The 27,040-nt window shown below is 43.1% G+C and overlaps 1 protein-coding gene across 5 annotated transcripts in view; it reads right to left on the minus strand.

Annotated features, from left to right (window-relative positions):
• Nucleotides 1-1,383: 1,383 nt before the first annotated feature.
• Nucleotides 1,384-27,040, minus strand: part of EXOC7 (exocyst complex component 7) — a 60,869-nt gene continuing 35,212 nt past the window's right edge. For 4 of the 5 annotated variants that reach the window (XM_066614209.1, XM_066614208.1, XM_066614205.1 and 1 more), the window contains 7 exons: nucleotides 26,632-26,697; nucleotides 25,795-25,915; nucleotides 23,274-23,369; nucleotides 21,850-21,913; nucleotides 21,538-21,579; nucleotides 21,301-21,434; nucleotides 20,727-20,910 (listed from right to left, as the gene is read on the minus strand). In XM_066614209.1, the coding sequence (XP_066470306.1) occupies nucleotides 20,808-20,910; nucleotides 21,301-21,434; nucleotides 21,538-21,579; nucleotides 21,850-21,913; nucleotides 23,274-23,369; nucleotides 25,795-25,915; nucleotides 26,632-26,697 (626 nt within the window). In that variant the 3' untranslated portion in view covers nucleotides 20,727-20,807. Of the gene's footprint in view, nucleotides 2,325-20,726; nucleotides 20,911-21,300; nucleotides 21,435-21,537; nucleotides 21,580-21,849; nucleotides 21,914-23,273; nucleotides 23,370-25,794; nucleotides 25,916-26,631; nucleotides 26,698-27,040 lie in introns of those variants that run through there. The other variant, XM_066614206.1, reaches the window with a different exon arrangement.

Below are 27,040 nucleotides of genomic sequence, written 5' to 3' on the forward strand. Positions count from 1 at the left end.
TGCTGGATGTTTTTGAGTCCTCTGTGTTTTCGATTGTTCAGAGTCAGATAATAGCAGATTTTTAACTAGTACAGAAATCCATTTTCTCCAAGTGCTGCCTATTTATTCTGCAGGCACCAGCTACCTCACACATGACAGGAAGCAGCAGAATGATTCTACTAATGATTTTCCATCAGCACTGGGTGGGTGACATGGCTGACCTTTAGCTTTTTGTTCCAAAGTTGTTGCTCATTTGGTGTGCAGTGTCTGGTTTGAACAAAGCGCTTTGCAAAATGCTTTCTTCGGGCCCAGGTTTGGCTGATATGACAGTTGATACGTGCTATGTACAGAGTTGGGGGTGGCATGACATTTAACAGCAAAATCTTCTGCATGCCTTTTCAGAAGTAAACCCCATAGAGTCCAATGGGACTTACTCACATGGGGTCCAATCCTATCCAACTTTCCAGTGTGGATGCAGCCATGTCAATGAGGGGTGTATTGCATCCTATGGTGTTGGTGGGCAGTTACAGAGGCCTCCTCAATGTAAGAGATTGCTTGTTCCCTTACCTTGGGACTGCACTGTGGCTATATCAGCACTGGAAAGTTGAATAGGATTTGACCCGGAAAGTGTGCACAGAATTGCAGCCTTAGCAGCAGAAAGGCCTGAGTGATTACACTGTTACACTACAGACTTGGGTTCAAATTGCCACTCAGCCCTGAGGCTCTTCAGGTGATCTTGAGCCAGTCATTGTTTCTCAACCCAACTTACCTCACAGGCCTGTTATGAGGATAAAATGGGGTCAGGGAAGAACAATGTATACTGCACTGATTTATTAAATATACGTGTTCTTAAGCAAAATATAATTTCACTCTCAGTTCTCCACGTCTTCAATAATAATAATATTGAGAAATCTTACAGGGTTGTTGTAAAATGTACAATGAAATAATTTCACTGGGAGGGCATGCGGCCAAAAGCCTTAAAGGTGGTGGTGGTTCACTTTCTCATGTAGAAATCCTCCCTAGACCCAATGCGCTTGGATAATTTTCAACCTGTGTCCAACCTCCCATTTCTGGGCAAGGTGAATGAGCAGGTGGTGGAGTCTCAACTCCAGAGAATTCTTCAAGAATCAGATTACCTGAACCCCTTTCAATCTGGCTTCAGGCTGGGCCACGGACCATGGTGTCCTCCTGACAGGCTGACTAGGTTGGGGCTTGGAGGCACTGTTTTGTAGCAGTGACTTTTGGGGGAGCAACCAAAACCCAGGGGTCAGGTTGCTGGTTGCAGATGCAAGATGCAGGAGCAGTGAAAAGTAAGAGAAAAGAGACAGCAGGCAGATTGAGGGTTGAGAGTGCTGAGAGAGATGGGCCGCTTTTACAAGCCTTCTCTCTGCCGTTTTATTGTACTTTGCAACATTAACAAGTTACATTCAGTTCCTAGATAGCGTCACACTGGAATTGCATACAGTGCTAGAACAATGGGTGCCTTTTTCACAGAGTGCCGTATCAGCTATTTTCACACTTTGACCTGGGTAACTAGCACCCCTCAGCGTGCCATAATGGGGGGAAGGAGATTTGCCTGCCTTTGCCATGTTACCAAAGCTTCAGTGTGCCTCTGCATAAGCACTAAAACACCACACTGTTTTGCAGTGATTCCGCTATTTCCTGGCAGATTGGACCCAGATGGTGAAGATGGGGGATACGTGTTCAGCATTTTGGTCTCTGACTTGTGGGGGATCCTAGGGATCCATTCTGTGCTCCATGCTGTTTAACATCTACCTGAAGCCGATGGGGGAGGTCATCCTCCAGGGATTTGGAGTTGGGTGTCACCAATATGTGGATGACTTCCAGAGAATCTGAGGACAGCCCTCTCTCTCTATGGTTTCCACCAGGGTTTAAATACATTTTTATTTTGCTTCTCTTTCAAGGAGAGAGGAACTTCCAAGGGACTCCTTAAGATCTATTTAACATCAATAGATCTTGTTTGCTGTCTTATATTATTTAATTATATGTTATTTCTGTTTTTATACCTTTTAACCTGCTCCAGTACTGTTTTAATTGTTTTAACTGGTTTTATTTAATGTTTTTATTAATTATTTGTTATTGTTGCACACCTGACAAAAGCAGGACAAAAATCTTTTAATTAAATACATACACAAATTCTTAAGAATATTGTATGTGAAGTGCTTTGAACACGCTCAAAAGTGAAATATAAATACTGTACTAAGGTTGATGGTGTGATGAAGGTGAAATAGTCCCAGTGGTCTATATGCTAAATCTCTTCTTGCTCACTAACTTCCTTCCACACTTCAGAATGTTGAACCCAGGGCTTCCAAGTCTGAAGGTATCTGCACAGGATGAAAGACAATCACTTACCCAAGTGGTAACAGCACGCAAACCAAAAAGTTACCTCTTTTAGCTATATATATCCAATCTTTTTGCATTGTCAAAAACAGAGATTTTTTAACTTCACTTTCACACCAGTTCAAAAAATCTAAAAAACTGCAGAAGTGGCTACATTGTCCTTACCCCTTGAAAGACATTAAGGATTTACTACTGAGTGAGTTACATGCACATTGTGGTAAATTACTACTTGTTTGTCGATATATTCATCAGAAGGCAGTATTTATGAGAGTTTTGTAGTGGTGGTGAGTTCTCCAAGCCATTATCTCCAGCACCTGAGAAAGATGCTGATGAGAAGTGGACAAAGCTCGCTACAAATGACTTCCTGCTCAAAGGCAGCATCTTGCGTACCCTTCTCTTCTTAACCCACATCGTTCAGGCCACGATGACAGCAGAAAAAGCAAACAAGCTGCTGGATGCCACAGGCATCCTCCACATTTCATGCTTGCTTGCTTCACACTTGCTAGAACTTGCTAGAACCTCTTTTGCTATGCTAAGTCAGAGCAGGGTTACAGATAACCCACTGAGTCCTTCTCCACTGGCTGGGAATAATCACAGAGAAATCCTTGCCCCAGCATAGCTGGCATGTAAGAGAAAGAGAGAGACAATGAGAGAACAAACAGTGGCACCCAAACAAACAGTGCATGAAATGATGGTTTGTTTGATGACTGATAAAGAGCAATAAAACCATCCTTCCCTTTATGACAATCTGCCCCCTTCAAAACATGTGCAACCCAATTGTATTGCAGAAAGGAGGAATTTTGTTGGGGAAGCAATGAATTAAGTCTGGGAATGAAACTGCAGCTGCTGATAAAAAGAAAGCCGTGTGTGTGTGTGTGTGTGTGTTGTATTGTTATACACAAATGGTTGTGTATCCTAGGACTTGACATCACATTCATGAAGAGATCTCACAGTTACCAGTCTATATAAACTTACTCCAGGGCTCCCAGACCAGCTCTCACCTCATGCCCGGTCTGAAAAAGGGGCACCTTCTGCAGGTATGATGGATCAGCATGCATGTTGCAGGTAGATTATTTCAGAAGGTTTTACAGCCACGTTTCAGGACATTTGTCCAGTGGGGCAGCTTTTCAGGACTCTTGTCATAGGTGCCTTCAGTCAGTGAAGCATGAAGTTTGCACAGCGTTGACCACCCTACAGAAATTAGGCATACACTGGTATTCGGAGAGAGCCTCCAGGGGCTCGAGGCTGGGGAGGCTGAGGTAGCCCATGTGCATGGGACTTGGTGGAGACCAGTCACAACACATATGTTGCTTAGGTCATACATAGAGACCCATGCTCATGTGTGAAGGTGCATTTTGTAAGGTGAGAATGGCCTCGTGCGTGACATTCAGTCCAGTGCATCTGGAAGACACTTCAAGATTCAAACTAGCAGCATTGATATTTCAGGTAGTTATTTCATGAATAGTTCCCAGTTCTAGCTGTGCCATAGGCATGTGGTGTTGGGTGAATTATTTTTGACTGTGTTTTATGGGCTACTGGTCTGGCAGTTACCCTTGGCATGCTATGTCTTGGTTAGTCCAGCTCTCTGTTCTTTCCACGCACAAATCATTCTCAACACTTTTGTTAGTAAGGTATGGATGATTCTGTTCCACTGTAGAAGTTCAGTCCAAATGGCCTTCAAAAGCCTTCTAGCCCCAGCTCTCTCTTTAGGCTTAAGTGACAAACAGGCATGGTAGACATGAGGGTTCTTTGTAGCGTTCTCGGCCTAAGCTTCAGTTGGGTCTTACTACCTTCTTACCTTGCAGGAATGGAGACAGGTGGAGTTCTTGTCCAATGTTTCCACGGCTGCCCTTTAACATACTATTTCCAACTGCTGTATATTCCCAGAGGGGTTGGCATATGATCCTTCACCTTGTGTCACCCCATTAACTGAGCTGAAATCAATGGGGTACAAAGAGGGGCTTTTTCTCTCATACTGATCATTGGGAATACTCTGCTCCCACATCAGTCCGTCTGTGCACTGAAATCTTCTCTGGAGGACTGCCTCTGGCTTTGAGATGTGATATGGGTGATGACTGTGAAGGAGGCCCACTCTGTTGTTGTGGCATACCACTTATGGTGGAATTGATGCCCTGGGAACATCACGGTGCCTACACTTTCCTGATGCCTACACAGATGCCCTTCCGGCACTTCATGAAGAACATCTTATTCACAGACTTTGAACACTTGATGGAATTTTAATCTTTAGTTGTGTTTTTTTATTGCTGCCAATTTATCTTATGTTTTGATTATTGTTTTCTGGTTATTTTATGGCTTGTTTTTATGAACTGCTCTGAAATGTTGTGCGTGGAGAGAGAGAGAGAGAGAGAGAGAGAGAGAGAGAGAGAGAGAGAGAGCGCTATCTCTGCAAAATCTACCAGGAGGCTTATTTGGCTCCCTTTTGCTGGCAAGCAAAAACCTCTTTCCTTTCACAAGCATTTCTGATTACAGAGTGATTTTCTGTCTCTTATGCTACATTTGATGCACTACTGTACTAATATTTTTCAGGCTTTGCTTTTTAATCTTGTTGTTGCACTCGCTTATTTCACATTTTCAAAGTCATTTTGAGCACTTAGCTTTCCTATCTAAGGGCGACGAATAAACTTGATAATCATACCCTGTCTCAAAGAAGGGAATGAAGTGTAATGTCAGGTTGTATAGTGAGATTGATTCTATGTTCTAGCTGTGGTCTAATGGAGTTAGGTGTCCATCTTCCAACACTGAGTTTTTTTTTTGCAACATACTGTGTTTAAGTTGTAAGGAGAGAGATCCAACAAAACTGAGGCCAGCAATAACAATTTTTTAAAAACTCTTTGCATATACAGTATTAATTGCAGAACCAGCAAAAAGCAACTATGGGCCTGCTTCCTATCACTGGCTTGTTATGCAAGTTGGTAAAACACAGCCATTGGAGTATGTATGTGTGGTAACTGGGTGGGGGGAGCCCTGATCTGCCCCTATCTTCTTCTTCTTCACTTCCTATTTTACCACTCTGGGTGCCTCTATGCCAGGGCCAAAACTGGTATGGACTCTACGGCCACTGTGGGACAAAGTTTGGCAGAGAGAATCTACTATCCTCAGAAGTCTGCTTTCCAATTACTTGGACCAAAAACCTAGACTGTGGTAAGTAGCCACAAGTTCAGGAGGATTGGGTCTGGCTGAGCTCAACTGACAATGCACTACAGTTGCCAACTCTACCTGAAGCTTCTCCTGGGAATTTTTGTTTCCCAACATGATATAATGCCATTTAGCCAAGAGGTCTCCACGACTGCTTTCAGAAGTCTCCTGGAAATTGATGCTGATCTCTGAAGACTCCAGGCCAGTCCTGAAGATTCAGCAACCCCACAACAGGCCAGTGAGGAGTTAAAACAGAAACCAGCAGCCCAATCCCATCCAACTTTCCAACACTGCTGCAGCCATGCCAACAGCGTGCACACTGCATCCTGCGATGGTGGGGGGGGCAGTCATAGAGTCCCCCTCAAGGTGAGGGAAAATTTGTTCCCTTACTCTGGGGCTGCATTGCAGCTGCGCTAGTGCTGGAAAGTTGGATAGGACTGGGCTCCAAGTTCATTAAAACACAAAAAGGGAGTTGAGTTGGATAATACAAAGCACAGAACAAGCAGGCTTGAAAAATTGCTTACCTGTTGAAAATGCACAGGGATGGCTCTTAGCAAAAATGCATTCAGGTGATCATAGGTAAATTTAAAAGCAAAATCAATATGTCAACAGTTCATTGGTCCCTGTGTGTACCTACTTAGGGCCTTTGCTTTTCAGACACCCTTCTGATTCCCAGTGAGGCAGGTGGAACTACACAGATACACTCTGTGATAGCCAAATCAGAACACATGCCAGCATCCTTGATCTTAAGTAACCTAGGTCCAATGAGGTCATAGGTCCATCTGATTGGCTGGTTCACAACCACAGGGCATCCCTGCCTCTTCTCTGACCTTGTCACATGGACTTGGATGCCCAATCAGCGGATCCATGTCAATCCTAGCAGGTGGGCTGACTGGATCCATTGTTCTTCAGATGATGAGGACATTCAAACCACAAACTACTTGTCTTCTTGGCCATGTGATCTTTCTGCAATGGCACTGATTTCAAAATGTCTCAGGGATGCCTTTTTCCTGTTGAACCTCACACTGTGGCTTTCCCTAAGGAACACAAATGGGTATGAGCAGCTGCCTCTCTCCACACCTTGTGTGAAGCTGTCTTAAAGTTCAGTACCATGGGAGCAGCAACACTGAACTTAGATAAACAGCTCTGGCATTCAACTAAGGCCTGCTCTCCTGCTTTTATATTGCAGAACCTTAAAAGGATGAAGGTGATGAGAATCTGCCTGAACATCCTCTTCTGGGTGCCTGGTAGGTTGAATCCCCCATTTGACAGTCTAACAGATGAGTGTCTCTGCCTTCACTTTCAAAAGTGTAACTCCAGAGCAATTTCTAGCTGTCAAAGGGTATCAGGTTATGGTATTGAAATGTGAAATAATCAGCTCTGGAAAAGGCACAGAGAAGGGCAAGAAAAAATTATCCAGCAATTGGGAACAGCTTTTTCCTCTAGAAAATGAGAAGAAAATGTGAAAGGTGTGGCATGTAAGTACATACAATTAATGACTGGCTCTGAAAAAGTGGTTAGGGAGGAGTTGCCAACCTTCCCATCTGAAGGAAGAGCAAACTTCCAAAGCCTGGCTTGGGTAGATCTCTTACACTGCCTCACAGTTCTTTCTGCCATACTACTACCACTGCATTAAAACAAAATAATGCCAAATGTTTACCATTGCACTGTATACACCCAGGCATTATTTACACCTATGCACCAAATTTCAGCTGAAACTACACCCCACTGCTTCATGATCCTATCTCTCTTCACTCTTGTTCTGCCACACTGCATTACGTTTTCTGGGTGGTAGAAGTCTCCACTTTCACAGATTGCTAGTTGAGATATAAAGTTCCCAGACTTCTATGGGGAGCAAACACACATGCACGGGGAAAAATGCTAAGCTGCAAGGCTGTGTGCATTGCGAACATATCTATCTTATACCATCTAACTATCATGGGTTCACTCAAAGGGTCCTGGAAATTCAAGTTGGTAAGGTTGCTGGGAGATCCATCCTTACTCAACTGCTGAGTTACAATGGGATAAGAAACTGCAGTTATACCCATGTAAGCTGTGGCATACCTAAGGCATCTGGCACCTGTGTGCAGAAAATTTTTTAACACCCCCCCCTCCCCAATAATTTGTTAAATCAAATTTAACCCCTGCCCCGGGTGCTTAACACCACCACCACCACCACACAGGCGTCTGGGAGATGGTCTAAGATGATCTAAGTGCTAGCTTGGATGCAGTCTGCAACATACAAGAATAGCATCTGATAGGAAAACAGCTCTACTCTCAAACATCCAGGAGCTAAATCCTTATTAAATTGCTGCAAATATCCACTGTGTTTCCATAGTGAGAACTAGAGAACATTAGGAAAGATATTTGTCCTGAATTGAGAACTTCATATTTTGCTTTTAGCAGCCCTGCCTCAGATAACTCAACAAAACTCTACCATCTCTTTGGAAAAGGAGCTACTAGGCTCTCTTCTGAGTACTTACACCTTGAACCAGATACTCAGAAATGGTAGTCAGCCCCTTCTGGTGAACATCACAGTGTCTTTAAGCAATGTGCTCAATGTGGTATGTATAATAGCTTTCTAAACTCTTACAACTTGTTGCTCTTCTCACAGCCAACGATTATATGCAAAAGTAAAATGAGGTAAAGCTCAAACTGAATTTAGATTGCTCATGTGTCAGTAACCAAGGAATCGGAGTTGTGTTAAGGAGGCCACAGTTGTCTTCTTGGTCAACAGAGAGAGAGAGAGAGAGAGAGTCAATTTATTTGGAGACGTCCTTCAAAACTTTTTGTACCCTGTTGTATGAACAATACTGCAGAAATACAGTATTTACTAGGCCTAGAATAAAAAATGACATTGAATTGTTTCTCCACTAGGATATTTCGCAGTACACGTTCTCAGCGGTTTTAACCTTGAATCAGGTAATCTTGTCTTATCAAACACCTGGGAAATGACATCAAATGAAGGGACTCTGACAGGTTGCTAGAGGTGACTATCTGGGTCACTTCGCACCACTGCTACCAGAGCTTGGTTGCGTGATGGTGGGTTTCATTTAGTCTTGTCTGTCCTCTGCCCTTTCCGAGCTGACATTCTCTTCTGCTGAATTTCTCAGTCCTGGTATAATAAACAGTTGGCATGGGATGAGGCGGAATTCCCCTACACCTCCATTACTGTACCTCAGGATTCTGTGTGGACTCCATCCTTCACAATTCAAGAAGCGTAAGTAGTGCAAGACAGCATGTGCGTAACATGTAAGAAAAAGAACTTGACAAGAATATAAAAGTCAGAGCAACAAATACCTTGACAGCTTGTATGGAACAAATGTACAAAATAGATTAAAATCATAAATTCTCCCTTTCTGAAGACCCATGGCACCTTTCTCTTACTGAAGGTTTGAGATAGAACTGAAGACTGAATCGTCTGATGTGGTACTGCACAGTGATGGGGCGATGGAGTTTCCGCTCTCTCTGCGCATTGACAGCAACTGCAACTTTGATCTCTTCTACTACCCCCTAGATACAAGCCACTGCACATTGAGCTTTTTCTCTCTGGTTAACAAAGGTGGGTGGGACGTCTGTGTACCCTGGACAATGTGAGAAAGCTGATGCTTGTTCATAGGACTGCACTCTGTTCAAGCTCCCCAGCATGGGCCCTTTCTGGTGACCCTTTTGGGATATGGGTAGAGATCCAAGGTACTTTGGAGGGTGCATACTTTACACCTGATGCTGGTGATGAAAGCATGCAAGGACATGCACAATGATAACATGAACAGGGTTTTTCACACATTGCCTGGTTAATATGTATAATTGTTTTACATCCGTTGGCAATCTCAGATGTTACGTATGAGGCCAGTCCAAGACTTCCTGAAACCTGAAGAGGCCTGTCAAATGCTGCCCCCTTACCTGAGGATTTGCCAGCATCTGCACCTCCCACTCTTCAGTGCTGTAGCTCAGCACTCTTCTCCCCTCCACACTTCTCTTCCCCTCTTCCTTTTTCAAGCCAGAGAGTGGAAGGACAAAAGTGGTGGCAAGCAGGTGAACAGCAATGGGCATCCTCCACCAAAGTGCTGCCTGGGGTGGCTGCCTCACTTAGCCTCACGGATGGGTTAGTCCTGGTTTTGTACATTGCACAGTTGATATGTGTAGCTTCTACCTAAGTGGTATATTGGTATTACCTGGTATACTGCCCAGGTAAAATGCATATTTTGTTAGTAGCAAAAGCATACATAGAGTGGCCAATGTGCATGCTACCTACTTACAGCGCCTACTTGTGCTCATTCTCCAACATCACCTGGGAGTCTCTGCCTTTTAACCAGACTATGTGTGAAATGCCCTGTGCAAGTTTATGTGCATTCTCCATGCCCTTCTGTGAAAGTGCAGACTCAATTCAAGTCATCACTACGTTAAAGTGCGGGGATCGGATTGTGGTTCAGTGGTAGAGAACGAACTTTGCACACAGAAGATTCCAGATTCAGTTCCTAGTATCTAGGTTGGGAAAGACACCTAGCTGAAGTCTCGTCAGTTAGTGTAAGCTGTACGGAGCTTGATGATGGAGCAAGAGTATGATCTAGTACAGGGGTGTCCACAGTTTTTGGCAGGAGGGCCACATCATCTCTCTGACACTGTAGGGGGCCAGGGAAAAAAAGAATTAATTTACATTTAAAATTTGAATAAATTTACATAAGTTTACATAAATGAATATATTAAAGACAAACTTATATGAATGAATGAAGGTCTTGGAATAGCTCAAGGCCTATAAAAAGCCTTGCACAAAGCAAGGCTGGCCTTTCCTTTGCTGCTGCTACTGCATCACAGATGTGAAACAGCAAGAAGTGGAGGGAGCCCTCATCCCACAGCTCATGTGAGAGGTCAAACAGTCGCCCTCACACTGTGAGCAGTTGTGTTGGGCCAGTGCTGGCTCCAACAAATCTCTGGAGGGCCAGAGGCTCATTGGAGACTGGGGCTTCCTGAGGGCCGCATGTGGCCCCAGGGCTGGGGTGTGGGCACCCCTGATCTAGTATAAGGCAGCTTCATGTGTTCACATAGACTACAACACATATATTAGGGCAAGGGTGGGCAATTGTCCTGAGGCTGCAGGTTTTATGCTGAACCCTCTCACCCATAGCTCAGGCAGTCCATTCAGCCCATTGATATTTTGGTGCCAATTCTGACAATGGTCCTCACAGTTGCCATCAGCATTAGGGAAGATCAGATTACCTAGGCTTCTAGAGTGCAGTGGTTGAGTACAACTTCAGCATCTTGATTTCCAAAACTGAGCAAGACAACAAGAGTAAGAAAAGCAACACAGAACCCACCACTTTGCCACCCCCCATCTACTGTGTAGAAGCAGCTACTGTGGAAGACCAATTTAAGCCATTTCTACCCAATGTTGCATATCCGAAAGAGGGATCAAATGTTTACACCTGTGGGCTGGAAAGAAATGGGTTTTAAGGAATTCTGTTGTGGCATAGCAGGCAGTCGGCCTCTATCACAATAGCTCTTCAGGTTCCTTTCAATTGGGGTATTAGCCAGACTACTGGAGGGAGGGTAGCTAATTGAGAACACACAATACAAAATGTATAATTAATTTTGTTAAATGCATTCCAAAATTTGCTTGTGACTTGCATCTTTGACTCTCTCAAGCCCATGAGCTGGCATTCAAAGTCACGGTTAGAAATGGTCTTCTAAACCTAAAGCGTGAATATGTTGTCACCGCTGTGAACATCTCAACCCAAAGGCGTTCAGCAGAGCCATGCTTTTTTGTTACGGTAAGGGCGATGCTTGGACTTTAACTCAGACACGTAAATAAGCTCTTCTCAGTTGGGCCCCATCCCCAGGCTGGTTATGGGGTGGGTGGGAGAGCAAGAATGCAACCATTTTCTCCATCGTGTGCTTTCAGACTTCCTGGATTGGTGGGAATGGCACAAATGAGCTTTGAGGCATCACCAATAGATGTGGAAAGGCAGGACCTGTGTTAGAATGTAGTTGCTTAGCACAACCTCTCCCCTCTCTGTCCCATCAAGATATCCTAGATCAAGGAAAACAGTTTCTCCAGTCTCTTATGATCACAGGAGGGACCCAGAGTCCAAGGACTCATTGACCCTATCCAGGGAAGTTGGCTTCATTCAAGAAGCCTCTTACTGGACCATTGTGTAGCTTTCTGTTGTGATTTTAAGGTACTTCACATACATTTAGTTATCCTTACAATGACCCTGTAAGCTGAGTCTATATTAGTTTTTATATCCCTCACCTTGCAGCTGAAAGGCTGGGTCACACAGCATGGCCTGTCTAAGGCCACCTAACTAAGTTTCTGGCAAGAAGAACACCCTAAATCTAAACTTCCTAGTTCACACCTCAGTCTCTCACACAGAGATGGAGCAGGGATGAACTCACTTGTATGCAGTTATATATCTAGGTCAAGCCAGGCACAGCCAGACCCCTTATCCCTGCCTTTGCAACCACATTAACAGGGAACTATAAGAGGGATCACTTTGCGGTGATGGAAGGGAATGTGAGCAGAGATGAAGTCTTGCCTATTTTACCTAGGAAGAGCAGCAGTGGCTTGCCTGGCTGGAGGGTAGCTGCTGCAATGGCAGCTCTCTCCCTCCTACCCGCCCAGCAGACAAATGCTGTACTCATGAACAGCACAGATTCCGATTCATGTCAGCTGGCCAGCATCCTCTCACTGACCCTCAATGTTCCTGTATGCATTTTTTATAACATCTGCACATCATACAACCAAATCTGATGCCGCTATTTGGCATTGTGACATCATCATAGTCATACTGGGATAATGTTGAGAGAAAGTAGCAGCCCTGTTGAAAAATAACAAATGTCATCCAAGTTCTCCAGAGGGCTAGTGAGTAGATGTAAAGAAAAAAAGTGAGCGTGGGGCTTCAGGTTCCCCTTTTCACATTAAAAAATTTCCTAAAGAACACCCAGAGCAGCCCTTGTCAAATCTCTTGTTTTTGGTACCTTCTTTCTGCATTAATTACAGTGACAAAGCCAAGGCAGACCATTTTTTCCTACTGCTTAAGTGACACAAACTATCTAAATCTAAGGCTTCTCTGCCATGAGAACAGGGTATCTTTCATGATGGCTAGCAAAAACTTGTATTACCAAATGTGACCAGATAGATGTTTCCTTTTACAATGATTTCTGGCTGTTTTTCTAGATCACATTAGGAAACACAGGAACACGAACCTTCCTTTCCCTGGTTGTGCCAAGCATTGCACTTGTGATAGCAGATCTCTGTGGCTTCCTTATCCCACTTGAAAGCAGGCTGTCTTACATGATCACCTTGTTACTGGCATACCTGGTGTTCCACTCCTCGCTGGTTGGTTCCCTGCCAGGGTCAGCTTCCTGCTACCCTCTGCTCAGTAAGTTGAATATGCTCAAAAGCATTGAATTGCACATTTGAGGGCACAAACATATATTATATCAAACATATGGGAATCCAGGAACAGCTGCACATCCAGGAGAAACCCTCAACCACAGATCTGCACCTTCAGAGGGAGTGCAATAGTCAAATACCTGCATCATGGACTCCAGAGAGAACCTGGTCAACAGTGCCATTATTTCTTTCTCCTTCCAACCCCCAGGTTATTATTACCTTGGCCTCCTAGTATTACTGTTTCTTAGCACAATTGAAACTATCATGGTGACAAAGTTGGTTGAAGACAACAGTGCTGTCTGGCTGAAGTGTGTATCTCAAAGGAAAAAGTTCAGGATTAGCACTATGTCGACTAAAGGCCAAAGCCATCATCCAGAAGATACAAGTGATCCAAAGATGACCGGTAAGCATTTACAGGCAGTAAAGGAACTGAAAAATGACATTTCAGAAATAAACAGGGCTGCCAACCCTCCAGGACTGGCCTGGAGTTTCCAGCACTCAGTATAAGTCTGCAAATGACTATGAAAGCAATCCTGGAGATTTTAACAGGGCCTGTATCATATTGCAGTAAAAAAAATCTCCAGAAATAACTTAGGTCAGAGAGATGATATCCGTAGAAATAAAGTAGCTAGCAAACCATCTTTCAGTTCAGCAATACAAAATTTTGATGCCGGCAAAGCCCTGGTCCACATTCTGGCAGGAATGTGTTCCGGTGCCAAGTTCAGGTCCATCCCCCTCCATACTGTATCAGAATGCTTCCTGCTTGCAATACAGAGAATGTAATTCAGAGCTGCCATGGACAGGAAGTGGACAGCTGCAACATCACAACAACCGGAATAAATGGCCTCTTCATCTTGTAGCCTTAAGACACAAAAGCTTTGCATTGGAAGCTTAGTTTCTTCTCCCCCACTGTCTACCCTGCAAAGATAAATTCCCACTTAAATACAAGTATGTCTACACTGGATTTTGCAAGCCTAATTGTTTTCTTAATTCTGTTTACAGAGGTATCACCACTTTGTTGCAGAATTGCTTGCCAAAGCCTTTGGATCCACATTCAATGCTGAAATTAATGTATTAACAGATATATAAAACGGCTTAAGTAAATTCAACTCATCCAATTGCTGTTTGATCTCTCAAGACAATTTAGTATTACTTCAAATATATAGTATAGGACTTTTTGGTTGGGTCTGATTCTGCGTGTGTGAATGTGAGTGTGTATTCCACATTTTTGCAGCTAGCAACAGAATAATGAGTCATTATTTTCCTTGTATTTTTCCCTGAAAAGATCACTTGTATTTTCCTGCATATGCAGCTTTCAAGCCGAGTGTTCACCAGGCACATCTTTTTCCTTTAACCTGCAGATTGTGGACCAGAGATGTCAATGGTAGAACAAGGTTATGCTGGCTTGGACAGGCTCTTCTTCTTCATCTATTTAGGACTGGTTATTCTCTTTCACTTTATATTTACAGCACTAGTGTTTTTTTGGAAGTGTGAATCTGAGAAGCCTCCTGGTGAAAAGCATCTCGATGGACTAAAATAGGGACAGAGGTTAATGGTGCTGCCAAGTAAATACCCACTTTATACTCAACTGACATGAGGCACTGTTGCCCCTTCTTTATGTTTTGATGTATTATATATTTGTGGTAAACCGATTTTGTTCTCCACTGTCAGACCAACTGGATATTACAATTTTAAGATTGCAATGCTGTATTGGGCCTGTATGGTTCCTGCACAGTCTCCCATCTGTATACCACTTTAAAACCCAGCTTGCACCTTGTGCCTTCAGGTTGTTCTCTGATCTCATGAAAATGAAAAAGCAGGGATTGAAAGTGACTTTATAATATTTCAGAGATGACGCAAATGATCACTCTTCCCTAAACATGCAGAGCTGGTGCCTAGTTATGAGTGATCAAAGAGCCCATAGTCAGCCCCAGGAAGCCTGTATTCCCTGCGCTCTCTAAATGGATGGAGCAAAACAGGCTGGTAGGAATTCTCACTGTTTTTATGTCATTTTCAAACTGTGTTTCATTGCTTTTTCCTTCTTGTGTAATGAGTTTCTTTAACAATACAATAATTGAAAGCCATCTCATGAATAGTGTTTTTAATTGAAAGGCAGTATGTGAATATTGTAAAGAAATACTTTCCAACATCAAAAACTGTGCCCAAGACAAGCCTAGATAACATATGGAGTGGATAGGGAGAGATCTCTTCTGGTGCTCCTAAACTCTGGGGCTTTTAAACATTCCTATAACAGATGCACAGCTCTTGAGATTGCAAGGGATATGATGATTCAAGGCCGAGGTTAGCTGTACTGGACATGACTGGTTGAATTTCCAAGCATTCAGTCATTCATTCTTCTGTACCACATTAGAACGAATAATATAGAAGCCTGGTTAGAACTAGCTGAATAATAGCCATGGAACAGTGGCCATGGTTCCCACCAACAAATTCTAGTGTACACCCCCCCCCCAAAAAGCTTGAGCAGTGTAAATACCCTCACAGCCCAATCCTATCCAGCCTCATGTATGCTGGGATGGTTCCTATCAGCACCCATCCAAACTCCTATTTGCCCACCTAGACACACCCATACAGAAGCCTCCAGAGTCTACCCAAACGCACCAATAATTAGATTAAGGCAGTTCAACCCCAGAGCTACATGTAGTAGCAACTAAAAAAACCTCCTGAAATGTTGGAGATTTTGACCAGTGAGGGGTCACTTTACCTATACAACAATCTCTTTGTGCATTGCATCAAGTTGAAGTTTCCACAAGCTGATCAGAACACCCACAAGGATCTCTGAAATCAGGTAGCTATAATGACACATTGAAACTTTATTTCTCGTTGCAACTTCCTGTGCTGCTATCTCACTCCGATATTATACTGCCCCGAGCTTAAGGATGGAGACTAAAAGTTCAGGGTTCTTCTAAATTTCCTGCCTTTCCTACTGGTGAACCAATTACAAGTGCATACAAGAAAATAAGAACAGCACCACTGGATCAGGCCATAGGCCCATCTAGTCCAGCTTCCTGTATCTCACAGCGGCCCCACCAAATGCCCCAGGGAGCACACCTGATAACGAGTTCTGCATCCTGGTGCCCTCCCTTGCATCTGACATAGCCCGTTTCTAAAACCAGGTGGTTGCACATACACATCATGGCTTGTAACACGTAATGGATTTTTCCTCCAGAAACTTGTCCAATTCCCTTTTAAAGGCATCCAGGCCAGATGCCGAAACCACATCACAGTCTAAGACCATGTCACACAAGCATGTGTTAGAGCTTAAAGACCGTCTTATAGAATCTGTATCTTCGCAATTACATAATCCTTTAATAAATCTCTTATAACATTGAAGATACTCCCTTGCCTGCCTCTCACTGATACTGGTCTTTGCAGCTAGCTGGAAAAAAACCTTCGTTTCACTGGCTGATCCTTCAGGGAAGGTAAAGGCTGGAGAAGGCTCAAACTCAAATCCTCCTGAAGCTGATTTTGTGCTTCTTAATTCTCCAAATAAATTTGAGCACCAGTGGTAACATGAGTAACCCCCTTGCTAACTGGGCAAAGAAACACCTTTCAAAGTGGTGTCCTCTTAAATTTAGCAGGGGGAGAGAAACTGCCCCTTTTGAACCCCAGCTCTGCCAGTGGCTGCAGCTGGTATTCTTTCTGCATCTCTTTTTAGACTGCAAACCCTTTGGGGTACAAGGAACCATTTATTGATTTTGTTTTGCAAACCGTGTTGTGAACTACAGTCTTGAAATGTAAATATTCTTATTAACGTTAATATTACTTTGAGAGAGGAAGAAAACTTCTCTCTCTCTCTCCCTCCACCATGCATAATTTTAGAAGTCTTGATCATGTCACCCAGCAATTGCCTTTTTTCCCCAGCTACGAACTCCAAACTTTGCAGCCTTTTCTTGTGAAAAATATGCAACAGCCTTTTGATCATTTTGGTTGCTTTCTTCTGTGGTTTTTCAAGCTCTACAACAGCCTTCTTGAGATGTGACAAGCAGAACTGTATGCCATATTCCAAATGTGATAACACTGGTGTTGTAGGGGCTATTATAATATTAATACTTCTATCCTCAATCCCTTTCCTAATTAACCCTAGAATGGAATTTGCCTTCATGCCTGCCACACAGTTGCTCAATGTTTTCATTGAACTCATCCCAATACCTCTTTTCTGATTTGTCATGAACAAGTCAGACTCCATCAGCATATCTTGACCCAATCCTATTTGGATACTGCACTAACATTGCATGGACTCTGGCACAGCACCTGTCATATCCTAAGCCTGTTCTTGCGACACCACATTGATGCCAGCACAACAAGGGCCAAATGCCAAACCCGATCAGGCAAAGCAATACTGGTGTTTGCATACAGATAACTACAGCTGTACTTTGTGTCTTCTTTCAGAAGCGGTGGTATATGCCTTGTCTCCTGTGGCCTTTTACTCTCTTTGATCAGCTGTCTCCTCTTACCTGATGGCGCTCCAGTTACAGATGAACAAAGCATCATAAATTGTGCATATTCTTTTTCTCTCTCTGATCTACCTTTTCGAATAAAAGAATAGTATAAAATTACCAGTACACTAAAAGAAAAATAGTACAGGTGGCTCCTTTAATAGATGCTATGAGAAAATGACCAAATGGATTAACAGAATACTGGTATATTTATTATTGATTTGGCATTAGCACACCTGTTCAAAAGAAAACTGAACGATCACTACTCAGGAATAAGCCTGAGAGCAGCATAGTGGTACAAGGCACTTGCAGCTGGAAAGGGAGAAGTGTACCAAGGCCCAATCATCAAAATTTGGAACACACAGGCCATCCACATTAACTGCCAAGTGCAGCATGAACATGCCATCACAGATGGCACAACTTTCCTATCATCTGAAACATAGCTTTTTAATGGAGAATGCTCATATGTTCAACTGTGAGTCATGTATTGTTGAGAAAATTACGAGCATGCATGTATAAACTGGCCAACAGAGGCAAAGGCCTTTGGAATAAAGGTATGGATCAGTAGCAAGAATGCCAAACAAACAATGGGAGAAGAGAGAAGAAACCACACAGAACTACTTAGCCCTTGAATATCATTTTCTGTGTGTGCAAAGTGCTCATGTCAATGTATTGTCTTGATGAAAGCCTGCCAAGGAAGTATTATTATTTCCAAATTGCTGCTGGGGTGCCAAGACTGAAAAGGAGCCCCTTTCCCAAGGCCACTGAGTGAGTCCATGGCAAAAAGGAGATTCAAAGAGAGGAAGCCTATAGCTATCTCTTAACCTCAATACTATACCAGCTAGTCTCTTGTGAAGAAGGAAAGGTTGGTTTTCAGGAAGACTGAAGACAAGAGCAGGCAAAAATGCTAAATACAGCTTCCTAGTGCAACTGTTTTGTAATTCTAACTGGCCAGTAAAAAAGTTGGTTGTGGGGATAGAGCTAATGAGAGTCCTATACAGAGCAGAAACCTATAACCTTTCAACTGATGCTGTAAGGAGAATGTCTGCTTCCGCATTCCCTTCCACAACTTTATTTCTGGTCCACAAGAGCTTCAAAGCTAGTTTGAACAGCTTTTCTAAACTTCTAAGTAAGCACCCTAAACTACAGCCAAAACTGCTCTAGCTTCAAATAATGCCAAGAGCACGAATGCAACAAGATAACTCACTGCCTGGGCTTTTAAAAGCAAAGCATTACAATCCATTAGTGGTGAGAGAACAACAGAATGCACTTCTCATATACATACTTGGAATTTACCACTTACCAGCAAAAACAATCAACATCTACAGAAAATGCTTGTTGCCCTTTTCATCCTTAGGAAGGATACATTTTTTCAGTCACTGACACTTGGATTTATTATCTTTGTTTCTCTTTATGAAAGAAAAAGAAATTACTCATTTTATTGATTAAAAACATTATTGTGAGCCACCTTGGGGGCCCTTTGGAGTCAATATCTTAATAAGTAATATCTTAATAAGTAAGTAAAAATAACCCAATGTTTTACATATCTTATTCCAAATCTCCAGGCACCAAGGAGCGGCTGCTTGCAAAGAAAACTTGAATCTCGTGCTGATAAATTATATATTGGAGCCCAGAGTTTTTAGCTCCACACTAAAGCTGAAATCCATATTCAACATCTGGAAGCAACAATGAAATTCGGACTAATGTCCAGTACCACATCTTGCAATATTCTGCAAATGAACAGATTATGCTGTAGTGCTATTCTGTTCTGGCTCCACTCCGAGACTAGAAGTTGAAATTTACAGTATCTGTTGAAGATAAAACTCCAGGCTTGCACTTTAAACATTCAGCAATGAAAATGGATGTATAATTCAAATGACAGGTGGAGCCTATTTATCACGTGAGTTCCATTCCGTGACCCAGCGCAATTAAGGAAAAACGCATTGCGCTAAATTCCATAGTTATGCAAATACGCTGCAGCCTGAGACTTGACGCTGGAAGGAAACTAAGGCAGCTGTTATCAATCCCCTAGCTGTCCCTGCTTCTTTCACAGGTGGGATGCTGAGCTTTTAAGAGTCCAGTCCTTGTAGTCAATGGGGCTTACTCTCAGGATAGTGTGGATTGGATTGTAGCCTGAGAGCCCAGTCCTATGCTTGCCTACTCAGAAGTAAGTCCCATTCTAGTCAATGGGACTTACTCCCAGGAAAGTGTGCATTGGATTGTAGCCTAAATCTCATGCTTTGACTTACTGGGGAAACTTGCTTGCTGGGCTGTTTTGTTTCCGAAGGCTGGTGCATGGAGAGCCTGCACCATCTCACTCTGAAGGGGGAGGATTGGGCAAACACTCCCTGGGTTTTTTAAAGCAATCCCCTCTGTTGCTACCACACCTGCCCTGTGTGTGTGAGAGCACTCCACCTTGCTGCACATGTTCTAGTTACACAGGGTTTTCCACCCCCCCTTCCCCTCTTCAGCCTTTTTGCTGGCTCAGGGGCTCCAAGAGTGTTACTGTTCCTTCAAAAGGGGAACCTCTTCCATGGCTTCAGGGCTATTTCCCTGCCTGTTCAAGGCGGAGCCTTTTTGCAGTGTTTTGGGCTGCCTTGAAAAGGAGCAGGGCAAAGGTGTGTGCAACTTTCAATTCCTCCCACTCGATTCGAGGGGAGACAAATCAGAGACAAATCCGCAGATAAAAAGACGAATCTGCAGACAGTTTGAGACAAATCCGAAGACAAATTTGAGACAAATCCACTGATAAAAAAATCTGTGGGTAAATAGGTTGCACCTGTATTTGCAACTGCCTTAAGACAGCCCAAAAAGTCCCGTCCTTACTCCTTGCTCCAAAGCTGGGGTGTGAAGAGAAACCACTGCAGTCACCTTGCAGCTGCAGTGGAGGCTATCTGTACATTTGTCATCACGTCTATCAATTATGTGCCCTTTAGGAAACCCCACTGTTTTACATATCCACTGACAGTAGCCAGTGTGACCCTCTTTCTTCTCCTTTATTGTCTTGTATAGCCAAACAGGGCTGATGTAGTAAGATAATGTTCTATCCTTCTCTGTGGTCCCGAATATCTTCTATTCAAGTCAGTGCGTTGCACAAGAGAACCACCATCACAACAGCTTGAAACCACTTAAAAACTGAAAACTGGGATTTTTAAGTTCACAAAAAGGAATCAAGAGGCCACAAACTACGCTTCAGGTGAAGCACAGAATTTGCTCGGTGTCATATGATAGGTATGCACAGTGTGTACATTGTAGACTGTACTAAAGGATGTAACACTGTTGCCAAGAGGAGATTCTCCACAAAAGAGACAGACACGTTGCCACCTGGGGAGATTTCAGCTGCCACCTGCAATATCTGAAGAAGTCAGACAAGGCATAAATCAGATTTTAGTGAGTTTATAAATACAAGCATACCCCATGGACTTCACAGTGGGATGAGCACTGATAGCAAGGCAGGAAAGTCATGCCGAAGTGTCAAACAGCCTCTCAATCATTTCGCCCACTTGCTCAACTCTGTATTTAATGTACTTCTCAGGGTTCTTCGTAAAGGGCACGTTGCCATATCTATGAAGGCAAAAGCAACAAAAATCCTGTGTGACTAAGCTCAGAAGTTGCATGAAAGAGGACTTCCCTCTCCACAGCTGTCTCACCTTTCTTTATAAGCTATCAGCACAACACACAGTACATTCCATTCTGCCCGCTGCCTACCTGCTATAAGTAACTACAAATCTATTATATAGCAAAGCTGAAGAGAGGGACTGTTTTATCATCAGTGCTGCAGGTACTGTAGGCTACCATATGCTTCCTGCACAAAACTCTGGCTCTTTCACCCACCAGCTAATATGTTACACAGACAAGAGAGATAGGTTTGGAAGCCAGGAAGACCTCGTAGGCAAGCAAAACTTTGAAAGAGGATGTTCTGAACAAAGAAGCCACTGCAGGACAAGTAATCACCTGTTCAAGAAAGCAGCATAGGTCTCCTGCACGATGGTTTTCTGGGTCTGCCGGATGTTGTCCCTCTGCTCTGGGTCAGGGATGGCCCAAGCCTTCTGGATTTTACACAGCTCTTCCAAGCCATCATTAAAGCCCTTTCCCATAAAGAAGATAGTAAATGAACATCTGGAGCCAAATATTTAACAAATAAATGGGCACAAGGCCAAGAACGAGAACATTTGCCTGGTCTCCAATTACCTTAAAACGTTCCTTGATCACCTGCCTCTCTTTGTCTTTAAGCTGTGGAGATTAAGAAAAAGAAGAGCTCTTCTGGTTATTTCTTCCTCTCAGTCCAAATGTCAATGCTGTTGTCTAAATTGCTCCTTGAGCATCTGGGAGTACTATGATCAATGTGAAACCCCACAGGTTCATGGAAAATCTATACAAGCCTTCTAGACATGAACTTTGATTGGGTGCGGAAATATTTTTGGCCAGCCATAAAGGATACAAAAGCATTCCTAGAAAGGGCACATATTTTTCTATACAAAGTTACATTTCAAGTGTTCTCACCTTGACTCCAGGTTGAAACACAGGCAAATTTCTCTCCAGTATGTAATCTGTTACTTTTAACCAACTGAAAAGGAAAAAAACAAAACAGAGAAACACTGCAGATGGGATCACTATCAAATAAATAAATAAATAAATTGTAAATAACAAACAACTATGCTACAGATTTCAATGTCAGCCCAGTATGATTTAAATCTCTCCCAGTATGTTCCACTTCAAGCATTGTTCTCTCTTGTACACCTAGCACACAAATCTCTGTATAACCAGCACACAAATCAAAATATGCCTATGAGCAGATCACTCATTATCCCTTACATGACAGATGTGAAACATTTGCTTCAAATGTAGCTTTGCCATTTCACAGCCCAATCCTGAGCTGCCCAGCACGCGGGGCTGCCGTGGTGCCAAAAATGGCTACTGAGGCATCCTAAGCACAGTGGGAAGCTACCCGTGGCTCCTCGGAGGAAGGCGGCTTTTGTCCAGTTCCCCCGGGTAAGAGAAGTAGCCCCACAATGGGGCTACCCAATTCTGTGGTGGCTCTTTAGCTGGCGCAGAATCAACCAGTCCCATGTCAGGCTGTGTGGTCTGACACATGACTCTGGAACAAGTGGAGCTGAGCTCTGCCAGTCCTGCCCCCTTCCTGCCCCGCCCCCACCATGCCTCCCCATCCTCTGTCCACCCCAGAACACCTCCTGCCCACCTCCCCCACGCCCCCACTCAACTTTCTGCTGCTCAGTGGTCTGGGTGAGCCACTGGGCAGCAGAATACGGGCCCAGCACCAGAACTGGCCCAGCACAGGCTCACACTGGCCTAGCTCTGGCACTGGGCCCACCATAAGGCTTGCAAAGGTGGCGTAAGGTGTGAAACGTGCACAACAGCAGTGAGCTGGCACATGAGGCTCAGGATTGGGTTTTAAGTTCCTTAAAACTATTGGCAGCTTGGGAGAGGAACACACCTGTGTGCTAACTTTTGTTTACATCTCAGAACTTGTATGTAAATCCAACAGCTGCTCTTCAAGCACTGCTCACTATGCAAATATTTACTTCCATAGATATTACCCACTCCCAAACAATATTTCTATTAAACATCATGGAAAACATACGCAAGTGCTTCCAGTTCTCATACTAGTTTCTCTTTTCAGCAGGGGACTCCACCCCCTAAATATCAGATATGACAGCAATACTGGGGCTCTAGAACGGACATTAAATGCAAGCTAAAGCTGCCTGATCAAAACTATGAAGACTCAACTGTACATCAATCATTTTGCTGAAACAGCCTTTTCAAAGAGGACATGTTCTCTCCTGTTTTATCATGTTTGGCTGCAAACCTTCCTCTGAGCAATAGAGTTAGAAGATCACAGTGTTGAAGTTGTATTGGGAGGGCAGGAGAGAGAGGGAAGACAAGATGATCAGATAGATTCTTCTGACCTGCGCTGATATGTCAGAATCTGCTGCTCAATGAGTTCCTTGTAAGACTTTTCTGCTGTCTTCTGTGTCACAGCCACCAACTGAATTAGTTCAGACCTAAGGAGTGAAGAGCACTAAATGGTTAGTGAGCTTACAAAACTAGCATTCTTCTGCAAACAGGGTGGGTTTCAATTTGTTCAAAGCAGCTGCTTGCTCTTTCTGTAGTTTTAGCTTGAAATGGGTGGGAGGGAGACCACAAAATTTTCTCATGCCTTGGAAATCATCCAAATTTTGTGCTCTCTACTGCCCTTGTCCAAAAGTGATGGGAAGAATCCTGATTGTGACATCAAATAGAGCTTCAGAGGCAATCCAAGCATCTGAGGCCTGGCACAACTGAGGGGGGCTCTGATCTGCAGAAGGTAGGCTTCATCCCCAATACCTCAGAAATGTCTTTCCAAGGCACTCTGGTGTGCAGCCCAAGGCCAGGAAATTCCTCCAGTCTTCTCCCAAGTCTGGGAAAAGGGCAGAGGAACTCCTAGACCTTGCACTGACTCCAGAAAGGCTTGGAAAGTACCAAGATGTCTCAATACTTTCTGAGCCTTTCCAAAGTTTGGGAGATTTCCTGGTGGTTCTTCAAACTCAGGAGGATGAGAGAACTTGCCTGAATTAAGTGCTGGCCAGTGTAAACGCCTTTGTAGACCCCCATCTTGAAAACCAATTAAACTTAGGTTCAGTATGGTGCTGGATAAGCATAGGATTGTTTTCATTTGATATTTCAATAGCAGACTATTTACCAGTGGGACAAGGTATAGACGGATGTTGAATTGCTGAGGAAATTTACTTTTAATTTATTTGACAAGAGGTTCACTTGCATATTTGGGGACTGAATCAAGAGTCACCAAATCATGCAGCCACGAACAGAACACAGAATTTCAAAAGTTAACACTCTAGCACGCGTGTGCTTTAGAACAGCAAGAGACTAAATATTCCTTCGGCACATAGTATCGAAGAAGCCAAGAAGTGGTGGCATCAGGTAGAAGGCAAAATGAGGAAAGGAACAAACATTTGGCTATGTTTGGCCCCGTGGGAAAAGCACAGGTTGGCTGCTGGTGTAAAAGGAAAGAGAAACAATAGTAGCAAGAACTTCGGTGCATTTTGGTATAACCAGTTGATAGATCAGGAAGATGGAAGACAAACCAACCCCATCCCCCAGGGGGCAGATTGGTTAAAATTTTAGCCTCTTATTCCTGTAGGGTGTGACATTTGCCAGGTTCCATTTAGATAGCTATGCTTGCCCGACCAAATCTTTGTCCTATGCAATCTGGGAGGTATTTTGTGGTATCTACTTAGAATGTACAATAAGCTGAATAATAATCATTTCAACCTAACTCTATAAAAATATTTGGCTATGAAGTATGTTAGACAATCAAAACTGTAAAGCTGGCTTTGTTTTAATAGCTATTTTCCTCAGATTTTTTTCCTCTTTTTTAATTGTCTGAATCAAAACTATGCAAAATACACAAAAATACTATAACATCCTAAAATAAACAAAGAATGCCCCCAAAATCAATACAGGTATCAAATAAGAATTGTGTTTATCCCTTATTGTATAGAGCAAGGGTCTTCAAACCCCAGCCCAGGGGCCAGATGCAGCCCGCAGCGAGCCTCTATCTGGCTCGCAGCCAGTCTCTTTTTCCCTGAAAGCCTCTGACCCACTTGACTGAACATTGCCAGAGTTGTGCTCTGATTGCATCTGGAGGATGTTCTGAGGGCCAGAGAGGCTGAGTGAATGAGCCCACTCATTCATTTATTCATTCATCTAAGTTCCCCATCTCTAATTTATTTATTTAAATTTTTTTCCAGCCCTCAGCACTGTGCCTGATATTTCATGTGACCCTCTAGCCAAAAGACCTCTGGTATAGAGTGAACATATTCATAGAGATCTCAGTCAATTACCTTCCTCTCCATGATCCAACCAATCTTTTTGATCAACAGGAAAATTTTTTTACCATAGATTCTGCTATACCCTCCCTTACACAATCTTTAGCTTCCTCAGTCTGCCAAAGAGGGAAGAAGAATGCAAATGACTGAGCATGGTCTTGAAACTGATTATCCCAATAAATGATAAATAAGCTCAATTGGTTGCTTTTTTGAGTGACTGCCCTTGAAGTGTACAAAGTATGAAGCAAAAAAAAAAAACCACACAGAGAGTAAAAAATCCCTGGATTTATTGAGAATTGCTCTCTAGAGCGTCTCACTGCTGAGAAGATGAAAGAGCCTGGCACAATCAGAGCCCTCTTGGCTGCTTTTATTTTCCACTCCCTTATGCAAAACAATGTTTACTGTAGGAATGACAGACTTCAAAGAGCCTTTTTTTGAAGGGAAGTAAAGCATGAGAAAGATAAATTGGAGTATAAATGTGGTCAGTAGAAGAGTTCAGAAAAAGCAGTTCATGAGTCCAAATTAAAGCTGAGTTGGCAGACATTTCAGATCTCTGAGGTGTACACCACTAACTTTTGCAATATGCACGTATGGTACTTACTTTTCAAGGGACTTGAGAATGTAATTATAGTTGTTATGCAGGAAGATGGCACTTAGTGCTGGGTCCTCATAAACTTTGGATTTACTCAGAAGGTTTAGCTGCAAGTTGCCCAGAACTTTGCCTTAATAAAAGGAATACACAAGTAGGACCAAAAACAAAACAAAACCATTATAAAGATCTCAAGGGCCACAAGCTCTATGTAGTTTATCTTTTATTGATGCTAGCTACTGCATAATCACAAGGTTGCATAGCCAACACTTCCATGTCCTTAGTGAATTAATGGTTTTTAAGATGTGACTGACTAGTTGGTTAAATTCAAATCAATTTATGTTTTGTAAAGTCTCAGTGATTCTTCTGAGGAATCCAAAGGCTAGTTTCTCCAGCATGAAATAAAGTGAACAGTTAATTTGCAAAAAAACAAAACAAAAAATTCACCTTTTAACAGGTAATCTCAAACATTTTGTTTTTCTTGAAACATATTCACACTTCATGATGGACAGACCAATGAATTGTAAGGGTTCAAATCTCACTAATCCAGGAGGTGTTGTTATTTATGTTTTAACGAGATAATGAACTAAGAGATTTTCTCAGTTTGTTTTATGTTCTCTAACAAAAAGCCATGTTACAGAAGTAGCTGCTATAAAATTACTCAATCTGTTCAGATTACCCAGTTCCTAATGGGGGGCAAACAATGATTGATCTAATCTAAAGCAGATTTCAGATGGCATTTATCTGTTTCCTATTCTGAGAAACTGCCAACACTATAACAGAGTCTCATATAACCACCACCAGAACTATCAGAGGCAAGTGGCAAATAACTGGAGGAATGTTACTCACAGATGTAGGTGCTGAGTAGTCGTCTGCTGAATTCAGAATTGTAGCTATTAGCGGAAGAGCTGGTTTCTGAAAGGGAATGAGCATTAATGCAGTTACTATATGCCTTTTGTTAATGGAGGTTGCATGAGGCTTTGCCTCCTAATCAAGCACATTTTGTTTATTTCAAATCAGTTCATGAAGCAGGACCGGCCTTAGGGGCTGTGGGGCCCAATGCAAATTATTTTTGCGGGGCCCCTGTACCCAGCAGGATGAGTGGTAGTGGTGAGGCACCTGACAGCGGCATCACCACCAACTGGTTCCAAGGGGGTGATTTCAAGCCAATTGGAAGGCCATCCAGCAGCAATGTTCCACTTAGAGCACTCTCCTCATGGCACCTTGGCATGGAAGGTGCCATGCCTGAGCATCAGCT

Source organism: Tiliqua scincoides, chromosome 2 (genome assembly GCF_035046505.1).
Source record: "Tiliqua scincoides isolate rTilSci1 chromosome 2, rTilSci1.hap2, whole genome shotgun sequence".
In the NCBI taxonomy this organism is placed as follows: Eukaryota; Metazoa; Chordata; class Lepidosauria; order Squamata; family Scincidae; genus Tiliqua; species Tiliqua scincoides.